The sequence below is a fragment of the Amblyomma americanum genome, chromosome 1 (genome assembly GCF_052857255.1).
Source record: "Amblyomma americanum isolate KBUSLIRL-KWMA chromosome 1, ASM5285725v1, whole genome shotgun sequence".
In the NCBI taxonomy this organism is placed as follows: Eukaryota; Metazoa; Arthropoda; class Arachnida; order Ixodida; family Ixodidae; genus Amblyomma; species Amblyomma americanum.
The window spans coordinates 192114374-192127127 of NC_135497.1; the positions used below are offsets into that span (position 1 = coordinate 192114374).

A 12754-nucleotide genomic window follows, 5' to 3' on the forward strand; every position below is an offset into this window, starting at 1 on the left:
CATAATTAGTAATTTTCAATTACAGGCTTGGACACCGAGGCTAGATACGAGGCCAGGTTTGTTCTTCTAAGCAGGGGTGTAACGCGCTCTCGGTTGTGCCCCATGATGTATATGTACAACGCATCAGAATACGGAATAGCTGAATCAGCGAGTGTTGTTTGCCTACATTTTCCTCGCTTTAGGCCGGGAATAAAAAAAAAAACTTTTCTATGTTTTTAAGCACTGTAGATATCATGACACCTTCAGCACACCACAAAGAAAGGGCGGCTCCATTTCTTTTTGTTTGTCTGTTTTTTTGCCTCTCTCTGATAGGCACAGCGGCAATCCACTTCCGTTACATGAGTGCGCACTCGCTCCACCCTGGTGTGTGCTAAATGATCTCCTCCAAGAAACCGGTGTGTGTTGTGGGCGACGCTTGAGACCTCATCCGCTCGGGGGCAACATCGTCTTCTGTCGCCACCTGCTGGTCCTCGTCGCTGCTGCACCAAGAGAGCAAAGAAAATACAGCCTCTTAACCAGCATTCGGTGATGTTAGAGAGGCTAAATTTCACGGAAATATAAATACGAGCTGAATAGTGGCCCTGGCACCGAGTGTGGTACTGTTTACACATTGAAAGCTCCACACAAGCACACGTCTTCTATAGTACAGCGTAATTAGCTTGGCACTTTTCTTTAGCGTCAGTAAGTCCTTGCATTTCTAGCTCACGGACGCTTTTCCTTGCTTCCTATAGCTTTTGTTTTTAATGCGGAGGAACTTCATAGAGCGAAAATTTCCATCTCCCCTGTTTCATTCCTACTGTTCTAGCTGTATACTTTTTCTCTTAAGTAAATGAATAGCTCATTCTTTCCCTTTCAGATAGCGCCCGTCAGCAGCATGTAATATACATCCAGCACGCCTAGAATGGTAAGGCGACTGTTGACAGAGGATGCTGACAGAGGCACGGGACAAAACGTCAAAAGCTAACAGCAAACACTACTCGTAAAGGGCATCTTCACAGGAAGAGGTGACGATCCATACTTGTGGGATCGGCCGAGGTGGTCGCATGGGTCTGCACGAGCCGCAACTTGGCCCTTAAAGGGGCCCTGAAAGGGGCTTTAATAAATCTCCAGCATGGCTGGGATGTTAAAGCACGCCTCTTCACGAATATTGTCCAGCAAGAAATTTTCTAATGCGTTTTGTAGAAGCTGAGTTATCTGTAGTCAAAATTCGAATTTCCGCGTCTTCGCGCTTTTCCATCTCCTCTCGTCACTTTTTGCACGCTGGAAGGTCGGCGCTCCTCAGCCGGCCCCTCCTCCGGGGGAAAGCTTCCTGACCCGCCGGAGCTAGGCGGCTTATTGGCCACAGCCTTGGTAGCTGCCTGACGTCTAAAAGAATCTAACCAGTAGCCACCTCTCAACATGTATACGTAGATACGAGCGACGGAAGAGGGTGCGAGCATGAATTCGGCGGGAAGGGCTCGTCAACTTTCGCGCTTGATTGTGGGTCCTCTGCTGCGTGTAGAAGTGTATTATTTGATTCAGGTTTTCATGAAAACACAATGCAGAGATTGGGCGGGTTGATGTGCTTTCCTCGAAAGGTGTTTCAGAGCCCCTTTAAACTTTTCGCTGTTTTTAACATGTTTCGAAGAGGACGACATAAAGAAGACCGTTGAGTGTACAGTATAACCTATTTTTTCCGAATAGAATCCTTACTCAGCGTCGTATTTTTGTTGTTTAGGTTATCTCGATTAACATGATACGCAATATTGCAGGACAAAAGAATGAAACTAAAAAAGCTCTGGGCTCACCTTTCCTCGGCGCCGGATGTTAATGTTAAAGCATCTCCAATCACCTCCACCAGGTGGCCGTTGTGCGTCACGTAGTTGCGGCTGCCTACAATCCGAGGTCCTGAGAAGTGTTTGAGAGCATGCGCTGCCCCATAAAAAACTACGAGACACATTGGCAACTAAAGTGTTGAGAGGCGAAAGCCGACCATTCTGTGACAATTTTCGCTGTGCCGTGACGGCTTCTGGTGGATGTGACGTCACACCGTTCCCGTGGCTATATTGATTCCCAAATTATACATATTTCAGGGATCTTAAGTATTAATTACGCTCAATTACACATTTTCCCCTCTATTATGACACAAATCCCACGTTTCTTCGACAATTATGTGACAATTTTCACTATGCTGTGACGACATCGGGTGGATGTGAGGTCGCAACGTTCCCGTGGCTATATCGATACCCAAATTGTACAACCTTCGGGAATTTGAAGTAATAATTACGCTTAATTACACATTTTTCCATCTAATTTGACACAAATTCGACGTTCTTCCGACTATTCTGTGACAATTTTCACTATGCCGTGACGACTTCAGGTGGACGTGACGTCCCACCGTTTTCCTGGGTATATCGACGTCCGCGCTAGTTCAACGCAATTTTGATATGTTTGCCTATCTTTAATTAAATAATTACTCTACAGTCATCAAACTTGGCTTTTAGGTTCATTTTTTTTCTCCTCTATCTGAAACAACCACCCTTTTCTGCTATCTTTTTTTAGTTCCCGAGTTAAACATGCAACACCCTCTGCGAACGGACGATAGTATGAGCCATTAAAGGTTTTCGCCCTAATAGTTTAAAGACGCATTCACACCAGCGAGTCATAGAGGTCGTGCGACAGGTATTGGTCACTTGCGATGGTCGTAGGGTTTAAAAGTGACTTCACTTATGAATCCTTCGTGACGCGGCTAAGGGTCACGCACTTCCACGGCCCTTCAGCGGCACCGTAAGAAATGGCGCGGTAACGCGTCACGTTTACTTACATTCGTTTTTCAGTGAATGTCCACGGAGAGGGGCATACTACAGAGCATACTGATATCCAACGTGGCAATTGGAGACCGAGAAGTTTGAGCGCTATATTGGGGAACTATCGACTATTCATTTCTGAAGGCTGTGCGCTAAAGAAACGTTCACAAGGAAAAAGGAGGACATACGACAGGAAAGAAGCGCAACTTTCCACTTTAGTTAAAGTGGAAAGTTGCGCTTCCTTCCTGTCGTCTGTCCTCCTTTTTTCCTGTGAGCGTTTTCTTTTTTAGCGCACAGCCTTCAGAAATGAATATGTAGCAACTAGCCCGTCAGAAAGTTACTTCGACTATTATGACACCCTATATGAATGATTGCACCGATTGCTGTTCCTTCGTGTTCGAAGGAACAGCCATCGATGCGATCATTCATGTGAATAGCGTCGCTGTTGATTGGAATAGCGTTTTAATACAAGAGGCGCCATCGATTGGGCCCCCAGAAGGCTCTCTGAGCGGAATTTTCTTGCGTGCGTATTAAACGTTCTAAGTGCAGTGCACAGACGCAGACGATGCTTAGTAACATAGACGCGGAAGGCTACAGCCGGCGGCTGTCAATCAGCAATAAGCCACTAGAAGTTGCGTAATTCATGCAAGTGAGTCTAAGAAAGGCTGGCACACGTTAGCACGCTTTCGGCCGGCTAGCCAAGAGCTAAATACAAACCTCTCCTTGTTGCACTGCGCTCTCACAAAAAAATTGGCGGAAACGAAACGGTAAACTGCAACGGCCGACATTTTCCTCAACCTGTGCAGACCATAACAATAATATCTCGGGATTTCATGTGAAGAGCGGTGAGCGCCCACGGATAAGCGCACGTACTTGGGCGTCGGGCCGTGGCTGTCGTAGAGGAGGCTGTAGTAGAGGCCATTGTCGTAGAAGTGGGTGTTGAAAAGGCTTCTGTCCTCAGCGTAGTGGACGTCGTGTTCGCTTCTAAGGACGCATCCCCTGTCCTCCACGCGGTCGGAGTTGTTTTCGCTTTGAAGTTCGTGCCGCGTACACCCTTCTGTGGACGTCGGAGCAAGGCCCTGGTAGCCTTATGAGCTTTCGCCGAAGCTCCCCGCAAGGGTCTGCGCGTCTTAGCCGTAAGCTTCGGAGTCTCCAGCTTGACTGCGGTACCACGCGCTGCGAGCATGGGGAAGCATCGTTTTAGGCTCAGTTTGCCGTACAGCATTCATTTGTGCTTTTCCACGTCGAGTATTGGCGAGGGGGTGGTGCCACACAAAAGAAGGGTGACTAGTAGTTCCCGCTCGTCTCTTTGCAGTTTTATTGCCCAGCTATGAATAAAAGTAGCGGCGACGCAACCAACAGAACGTTCATTTATTGTTTTCGTAAACCAGAATCAGTAATATCGTTGTGTAGGAGAATAAATATTGTCTCTAAGTTTCCTTTTCTTAAGAAACCAAAGGAATTTGAGTCAAGAGAGGTAGGGTGTTGCACATTCGTTCCGGCCAAAATGGTCCCACAAATTTTTCCTGGCATGACGGTAACTTTGTCCGCAACAAACATGACAGTAAAGGATAAAGGGACCCTTAGTCTAGCTAAACTCGTGCATTCGCTGCAGCCCTCTTGCAAAAATAAACCGTGTTAGAGCAATTTGTTTCGAGTAGATTAGGCCTGAAGTACCTCCTTCAAATCGCGTTAGACTGCAATTTGGTGTGTCTCCTTTAAGTGAACGATTATAATTATGGCGAGTTCGAAGAGGTTGAATGTTTGAATGCGGGATATGAATAAGCTGTGGAATGCCTGCGCGTTAGAGAGCAGGTGGGAGATAACCCGAGTGATGCCCCATGCCATTATCGAAAATTGACGTATATCCGAAAATTCCTATCCTTGGCAATTTTTGCCTTCAAGAGGTTGGAAAATCTCCGCTTTTTTTTCCGCTATTCTGCACCATTTTTTCATTACTTCTTGCTTCCCGTAGGCAGTAATAAAGGCTAAAGCCCGAGAATTTGCCGATTACTGCTCACTGCGCGTATTTGAATTTTATTTTTCTCTCTTATTCACGTATTTCAAGCAGTAGTGACGTCGCCGTCACCACCTGCTATACATTAAAGAAAAGCTTGTTCAGAATCTAGTTTCTAGCTTTACTTGCTCAAAATACACTTCTCGACAGAAGCAAAGGAAACAAGTGCATAAATGACTAGCACGTGCTGCTATCTTGCACACTACTTTTACAACTCAGGCAAGTGTCAGCTCAATCTTACTACCGTTAATTACAACCCATGCTCGTCGATCTGTCGTATAGGCCTGCACCCTAATTTCAAAAAGCGAAAAAAAAAGTAAAGTTGAGGTTGGAATAATTTATACCTCACCCATCGAAAGCTTAATCAAACAACATGTGGCGTAGGTGAGAGGCACAACGTATCGCATTATCGCTATGCAGCGGCGTCGTGAGAAACGCGTTGCCGGAGGCCCAGCGCAAAGCGAGCGCAAAGAACGTGATCTGAAGGAGAGCGCAAGGGTAGAGACCTTTTGGCGAGCTAGTTGGTTACGAAGCATCATTTGACACACACACAGAGGACGAGCGTCGTGTTCGTGCTCATTCTTCGTCCTCTGTGTCTTAGACTGCGCTGTTAACTTCATGAAGGGAAGAGACGACTTCTTATGTTAGGCAGAGAGCCTAAAGCTCCTCAGCGTCACCGAGGCCGTAAATTAGTAGCAGTAATGTATCGAATAACGTTGCAATGATAGTGCGAATCTGATATCTGAGTGGCGACGGCGTGGTGGGGATCAGTCTAATCGCCGTTTAGGCTCCCTCTTGTAATCTTTCTCGTGGCCCTCTTAAAAAGAGAGGACGCTCGAAATGTTTGCGTGGTAGCAACTGTCGTACTGTGAAAGGCTGCGAAAGCGTGAAAGTTAAGAAAAAGCTTTGCGCACTGCCGTTGATTGCGCCACTCTCTTTCCGGATTTGCACCCTGCCCTGGCCATAATCTTTATATCTAGCCGACAAAAATTTCCCTCATTTCCCTACTAGTGCTTAAAATTCTCTGTGAACTCTTCATGATTTTTTTTTTGTTTTTCTACTAATTCTTAAAATTATCTAAAAATTCCTAAAGATTCTTTCCTTCGTTCAAGCCCATTTTGGACTGAAAACTTTCTGAGAAAGAGGAAATGCTCCGAATGGAACATTTCTGAATAAGATTAGTAACTGGGTACCTTTGCATATGTCATCACTGGACCCTTTACTAGCCAATAGCTATGGGTCTAGCAAATGTTTTGTATATTTCGAAAAAAAAAACTAAATAAAAAACCTTGAAACCTTGAAACTCTTCCTTGATTCCGCGGAAATCAAGGCGACATCCGTTTCAATCAGTAAGGCATTACAGTAATTGACTTACTAAGGTTACCGAGGCTCGCATCTGTAAGCGAAGAAACAAAAAGGCCGGATACTAGGTAGCTGAGTTCGCTGCATTTGGTATTATGTTCAGTGCAAAAAAGTACTGCTTTAATATCATCCACAGCAACTGAATGCCCTGCTCAATTTCTCTCCTATAAAGGTTAGTGTAATGAAGTTATTTACGAATCGCTTTTGTTCTATTTCATCCAGTACATGAGTGACCAGCGAGCATTAAGCATTACTACTTGTTATCTGAACTATCCAACTTTCTTGGACATCATTTTTAATCGAGAGGCAACTGCGGGATATTGTAATATACTGTTATGAGCATATTGATGGGCATTGTCTAATCTTCCGATGCGTAAAAAATCTCGCCTTTAAAGTTTGTCCTGAGCCCGCACAGAGTAGTTAACACGGCCATAAAAAAGTAATGAGGTACCTTTTGGACAATAATTAGCAAAAGCTATAAGAGTCCCGAGCAAGGGTCTGCGGATATATTGCAGTTTTGGTGCAAAACTTGTGATACACGAAAAAAATTTATTCATATAAACAACTTGTCGCTGAAAAAAAATGTACTTGTGCAGCATTTCTGTGTATGGTTCCGGAAGCTGTTGTTAATATAACTGCAAGTGCTCAAGAGGAGGCTTACTCAAAGTTATAGGAAGTAAATTTTGCTTACAATGGTGCTAAAACTGAGGAACTCAAAATTTTCTCCCCATCTTGCTTTTCTTCCTACACACCACAGCGGCGGCCTATCAATATAAGCATCCGCGTCGTATGCGGATAGTGCGAGGTTCGATCACCAGTGTCGCCAGGGCCCGGTTCTCAGGTTCTCTGAGGTGAACATGCTTACAAAATATGCGTTTGGCCCCACCCTACCTAGATGAAAAATACCTTGCTCCATGGCGCTCTTTGACCGAAGCTGCCTTTGCGTCATAAAAAAACATCATTTCCCTCTGTAAGAACTGATTCTTCCACTTCTGAAGGGGTCGCAGTAATTTAAGAACCTGTAGGCAGCGTAGCAGTAAATTGTCACAGCACACCAACCTCTTACAAGTCTATTTTCTTGTTACGCATGTCGAGGAAAAGAAGAGCTCAAAAAACATACTTTCTACCCCCCCCCTCCCCCTCAAAGGATAAAGAGACACCTACAGCTGTTCCATGAGCTGAGATTACACAATGAACAACATTCAAATTCCAATCAGCTGTTATTCTTCTCGACCTGCGCAGTTAGATGAAGCGACTCCCTGCCCCCGCTTTTGGAGCAATCTGCAATTCGCCGCGTCGGACGGTGAGAACGGAATAGAATCGAAGGAGGCGAATAGTTATTGTGCAGCATCATCTATGGCCTCGAGGTCAAGGCAGTTTTAGGTTACAATGTGATGCGTAGATGCCTACGGAGAGGCATTTGCCATATAGACGAATTAGAGCAAACATTCGTCGCCCTAAAAACAGAAGCACTGTAACTGTGGGAAAAACCTTGGTTTTTCAAGTCGCACTGCCAATAGAAGACCTGTCCAGCTCGTGTTGTAGAGCAAAGGAAAAAATAACTTTACCTTTACCTGCTGTTGGAGCGGTGATGGGCTGGACGTTGTTGCGCGCCGCCGCTGCCACCGCCGGCGCTTCGTTTTCGAACGCATCAGAAAGCAGCTCCAGGTTGTCCGCTTTCTGGCCTGTGTTGACTGCGAGAGGTAGATAGGAAGATTCGCCGGTTCACTCTAAAGGAGATATTTCCTAAGGTCATCTCATCATTTTTTCTTGCTATGAAACCGTGTTGCGTATTCGTGGGAGAGTATATTTTTATGCTGACAAATTGCCTCTAAGATGTCGCGTTTAAACCCCCTGTAGAAAAAAAAAAGTTCTGATTGTCCAGAGTATATTTTTATGCTGACAAATTGCCTCTAAGATGTCTCGTTTAAACCCCCTGTAAAAAAAAAAAGTTCTGATTGTCCTTGCCGCTTCAGCATATTTAAATTGGCATCCATCAAAGTGCAGTCTATACGTCCTGCGTATCATTTGTTACAATATGAGGCTATTGTCTTCAGCCCGAAGGAAGTTACAGCAGATTCACATAAACAGGTGAATGGAGGGAACACCGGCAATTCCGGAATACCCTCAGTATTCACGGAATAAACGTCTGACTGCCGTGGCGAACCCGCGCCTGAGAGGTGCAGGGTCAACCATGTCAGGAGTCGAGTTTCCCGCATAAACTGCTTGACAAATGAATAAAAAATGAATAAATTCTTTATTTCAAAAGAGGGTTGGCTACCGGGCGCTGTTTAAGAATTAGTAGGGATCGGGTGCGAGTTGAAACGCAGCTTCTCGTCTGTATGATCATTCGATAGGGCATCTGCCTTTTTGCTAGTCGCCAATGAAAACTTTCAGCACATCTAAATCAAAGGAACGTTTCTTGCCAACTGCCAATGCGTAGTATCAACCACTTGTCAACCGCTAAACAGGGTTCCATTTTTGGTTGAACAAACTTCAAAAATAGATGGTTCAAATGCGACCGCGCCCCCTCTCTGCCCCCCCCCCCCCACAGTCGCAACCTGCAAGAGTGGTCCATAAATCCGCCCCTGGCGTAACCTGACAGGGACCTGCTTGATAGCCAGTCACAAGCACACATATGGTCCTGACCGACTGTTTCAGCAGATACGGTTTATAACGCCTTCAATACCTGTTCCAAAAACGGTGGAGACTGTGACCAGGATGAAGACGAAGACGCCGAGCGCCGCTACAGTGACAAAAAATGGGCTCATGTAGCACCGTTCATCCAGAAGCCGCCGGAATGTGTGCCGGGAATCCTCGCTGAGAGGTTGGTGGAACGTCAGATGACCCAGCAGTGAAGAGGTGCGGGTTGAAGGGACAAAAGAATGATTTTATTAGTGGGCCGAGCAGCACTGGTCGAAGATTGCACAGTGCTGGACGTGTCGTGAATTTCAGCCACACATTCTTGTTGGCGTTTAGATATATTAACTGCTGACAGGCCTCGTACATATACATCTATTGCTTTGAAATTCCCCCACCCCTCTCCTCGCCGCTCCGAAGAACTTTCTAACGAGTCCTCCTCCCTGTAGATATTTTCTGGGATGGCGTCCCCCTCTTAAGTGAGTGGTTGGCAGGCGTAAAACGCCACCTAACCTTTAACAGCACACTGAAAAGTTTTTCGTGCATTCAGAGTCTGACTCCTGGATTAACCCCTAGATCGATCAACGTGGCGATTAAAGAGCGCTTGTCACAGGGCACTCTTTATCGCACTTCTGTTTTCGCTGTAGTTGGCAACATGAATCGCAGATACTTTGGCTGCCGTCGTCTTGTCGCATCATGAAAGCTAGTCTCTGCCTGCTTGAGTATCGATTCACAGAACACCTTAGCCGTTGTTGAGAGGAGACGAAACAAATGAGCGCGTACAGAGCGCTCGCAAGCGCACGCGGAGCCTACTCTTGCATCAGTTGGCCAGTGTAGAGAAGCGTGACTGGCTCAGTCTGCGTGCTACTGTCGGCGGGCAGGTCGGTCTGCGTGCTTCGTGACCACACATCCGGCTCCCAGCACCGCGCGCAGTAGCTCTGGAATGGCAGCCGCGGCACCGAGTCGGCTGCCTTCGGCTGCCTGCATTACCGGCCGCCAAAGGAAAGCGTCTTTAAGTGTGGCAGGCGACTAGATTTGATAGCAACTATACATTGGCTGCATGCCCTCGGTAAAGCGAAATTGACTAAACACTCTCACGAGTACATAACGAAACGTTACGACCCGTTTAAAAGCGAAACAACGTTCACTAATAGCATTTGTATTCCAATTTTCTTCGTCGTGTGAGCGATTCCTTTGGACATCATCTTCTAGCCCCTCGCAGTCCACAAAAGAGCCGCGAAAGTGCGCTATGCTATTAGCAGCTCGTAACACGCAGTCTTCGTGCCTGATTTGTATAACGCAGTCTTGACTGTGTTCCTCAGCGCAGCAAGAACACTGGAATTAAGTGAGCGTGGGTATACGGCTTTAAAAAGCGCTATAACCGACAGGGACATGGCGAAGTTCCTGCGCCGTCCATAATACCGCTTGTGGCGGTCAATTCGCCTGCAGCACGCACAGCTGGTATGGGCGGACGTAAAAGAAGCGGAACGCAAAAGGGAGCGCAGCATCTTCCGAAGTACATTGCCTTGTGCGAAGCTGCACATAGCAGCACCAGATTCTACAGCTTCCTCCTTTGCTAGATCATCTCGCATTGGAGCGCAGCACCCTCGAAGACAATCCTCAAACGACGCTACGAACGCTGAGCATCAATTACTTGTCCGTGTACGCCTGCATGGACAAAATTATGAAAAAATCATAGTGCTGCGGCTTCCGTGTTGGCAACGCAGCACCCAGCAGCCTTGCCGGGTGCTGGTATTATAAAAACAGAAAAAAATTACAGGTCTGCTCTGCAAGAGCAAGGTTTGAATGTCTTAGCAAACAATTGACCACACTATAGCTTCTTGGCTATTTTTCAAACCACTCTAAACACCTTTTGTTGGCCGTTGCAAACGCTTTGTTTTATTCCCTCTTAATTAACCCCTGCGTTCCACTGCCGCCACCGTCTTGTTCACACTGAATCATTCTTCTTCTTATTTGAGACACTGGCGTGTTTGAGGCGTGCTTGAGACGCTGTTTAAGACACTGTTTAAGACACTGTTTAAGACACTGTTTAAGGCACGGCAACGCATTGGCCGTATTTCCTGGTCGATGTACAGCGCGAAGCCGATGCAACTGGGCGACGCGCGAAGGTTTTTTAAAGGCGAGCGCGCGGTAGCTTTTCATGACGTCAACGGAGGCAGAGTCTGTTTATGTTCACCTCTATCCGTTAAGTAACATTGCTCTTGTGGTGTCTATAAAGCCAGGAAATAAACAAAGAAAACTGGTCGTGGGTAGAAGGTTCCGTATTTGCTTCCTGCGAGAAATCCTTGGGTTGGAATGTAACCCGTTGAAATTTGTTCTTTTCTGTTTGTGTGACGCAGAAGGACCAGACACGAATCGCTGAAACCGCTTACCGCGGCCAGTAATTATAGCGCATTAAAAAATGGCGCACGAATTCACGTGGTTGAGGCCAAATGCGAGTTAGGTGTGCTAGCACTTGGGATTTTACTTCGCTTTCGGTTCAGGCTACGTTTTCTAGAACAAGCAGGCTTGAGATAAAGGTCGGCGAAATCGGAATTAAGATCTGCCTTAAGGGCATAAAGCGATAGCGTTAGTGGGTTGACGTCCATATATGGAAGAACTGCTCATTATCTACTTTACATTTACAGATACTGGGACTCCTCATAGCCTTCCCGGCGCAGTGGTGCAGCGGTTAAGCGATGTGCCACTGCCCTGATACGACAGGTGCTGCCACCGGTGGGGCTTGTGAGACCCAGGTTGTCCTTCCCGAGCAACTTCAAGGTCATGGAGAGAGGCTTCGGACAGACTAACATCGGCGAAACCAGAGATTGGAGATTTTATAATAACGCTGAATTGTCTATGAAGATGTCAGTCGGCGAAGGGCTTGAAAACTTTCGCTTTCATTTTCGCTGCCGACAATCAACTAGTTTCTTGCTGCTAGATTTAAGGATAAATTAGTCATTAGCCCCCACCTTATAGCGCAGCCATGCTGCTACACAGGAAAGCTGCGCAACGGTCTCGTAATCTTCGCAGGTTAAGAAAACTTAGCCCCGGTCCGGCGCTTCGCTTCCCGCTCAACTTTGTGGAATTCCTATTGGACTGCCGTGCTATTTACGACGCAGCCCTGAGTAACGAGAAGCTTGGCTGAGACCACGAAACGCGCGTATCGTCTGCTTCTCGGATGATGCTCGCGACCTACTTATCATAGCTGTGTTAGCGGTTAATAGCACGAAAGAACGCCGGGCAGGACGCCACCGGCGGGGCGTGGAGGAGTGCGCCTTACTTCCTGCTAGTGGCCGCCACCTGGGCCTCGGTCTCGCACCGCCTGGGCGGTGGTGTGGGCGTCGAGCGGGCCGACCACAGCAGCTCGGAGAGCGAACAGGGCAGGAAGCAGAAGGACGGCGTGCTGGCCGCCCTGCGAGGCTGCACTGGCGTCGGCGTCAGCACCGACAGCGTCGGCGGGGACGAGGCCCTGCGGTGCGACCTCAGGCCCGGGCTGCTTAGCGGTGTCTCCATCGCGTCGGGCCCTGCGCTGGGAGGCGCTCGGCGAGGCCCGGCCTCGGCAAAGAGCGCCGTGCTTCTCGCGCTTCATCTGCGAGCGCAAGGACGGGTGGCGGCGCGCACCGCGAGACGGCGACCCATGGTGAAGAAAAAGCCGAGCCGCGCGCTTTAACCGTGCCCGGAGAAACAGAGATATTCTCAATAATTTCATTCAGTCATTCATTCATTCTCTTGCGAAGCCAGCCGCCTCAATAATTACGAAGGCTTAATACGAAACGATTCGTAATTGGATCTTCGCAAACGAGCTAAGCGTCCCTTCACACATTTTTCACCTCACAACTTTTGTCTTTCGGTACGATGATATCAGGGCTTCCCAGTTTCGATGATCACCGTCCTAGTTTTCTCTGTCCACAGAGTGGACTTACTCTACTTCTGTGCAGGATCTACC

General features: G+C 47.3%; 1 protein-coding gene across 4 annotated transcripts; it reads right to left on the minus strand.

The window, feature by feature from the left end:
• Positions 1-201: 201 nt before the first annotated feature.
• LOC144094347 (uncharacterized) lies at positions 202-12418 on the minus strand. 4 transcript variants are annotated; one of them, XM_077628340.1, is made up of 7 exons: positions 12089-12418; positions 9619-9786; positions 8855-8985; positions 7740-7859; positions 3660-3962; positions 1788-1887; positions 202-479 (listed from the first exon to the last, which is right to left on the minus strand). In XM_077628340.1, the coding sequence occupies exons 1-7, from the start codon at positions 12319-12321 to the stop codon at positions 371-373; spliced, it is 1164 nt and encodes a 387-aa protein (XP_077484466.1). In that variant the 5' UTR covers positions 12322-12418; the 3' UTR covers positions 202-370. The 4 variants fall into 4 exon arrangements, with proteins under 4 accessions (XP_077484466.1, XP_077484461.1, XP_077484453.1 ...); XM_077628335.1 differs by having other exon boundaries at positions 202-476; positions 7734-7859; XM_077628327.1 differs by having other exon boundaries at positions 7734-7859.
• Between the last annotated feature and the right edge of the window lie 336 nt (positions 12419-12754).

Coding starts and splice junctions, on each gene's coding strand:
- LOC144094347 (XM_077628327.1), bottom strand. CDS start 12,321: ATGGAGACACCGCTAAGCAGCCCGGGCCTGAGGTCGCACCGCAGGGCC. Junction 8,986..9,618: donor ACTGGCCAACTGATGCAAGA/GTAGGCTCCGCG, acceptor CCAACCTCTCAG/CGAGGATTCCCGGCACACAT. Junction 7,860..8,854: donor CTCCACCGTTTTTGGAACAG/GTATTGAAGGCG, acceptor TACCTCTCGCAG/TCAACACAGGCCAGAAAGCG.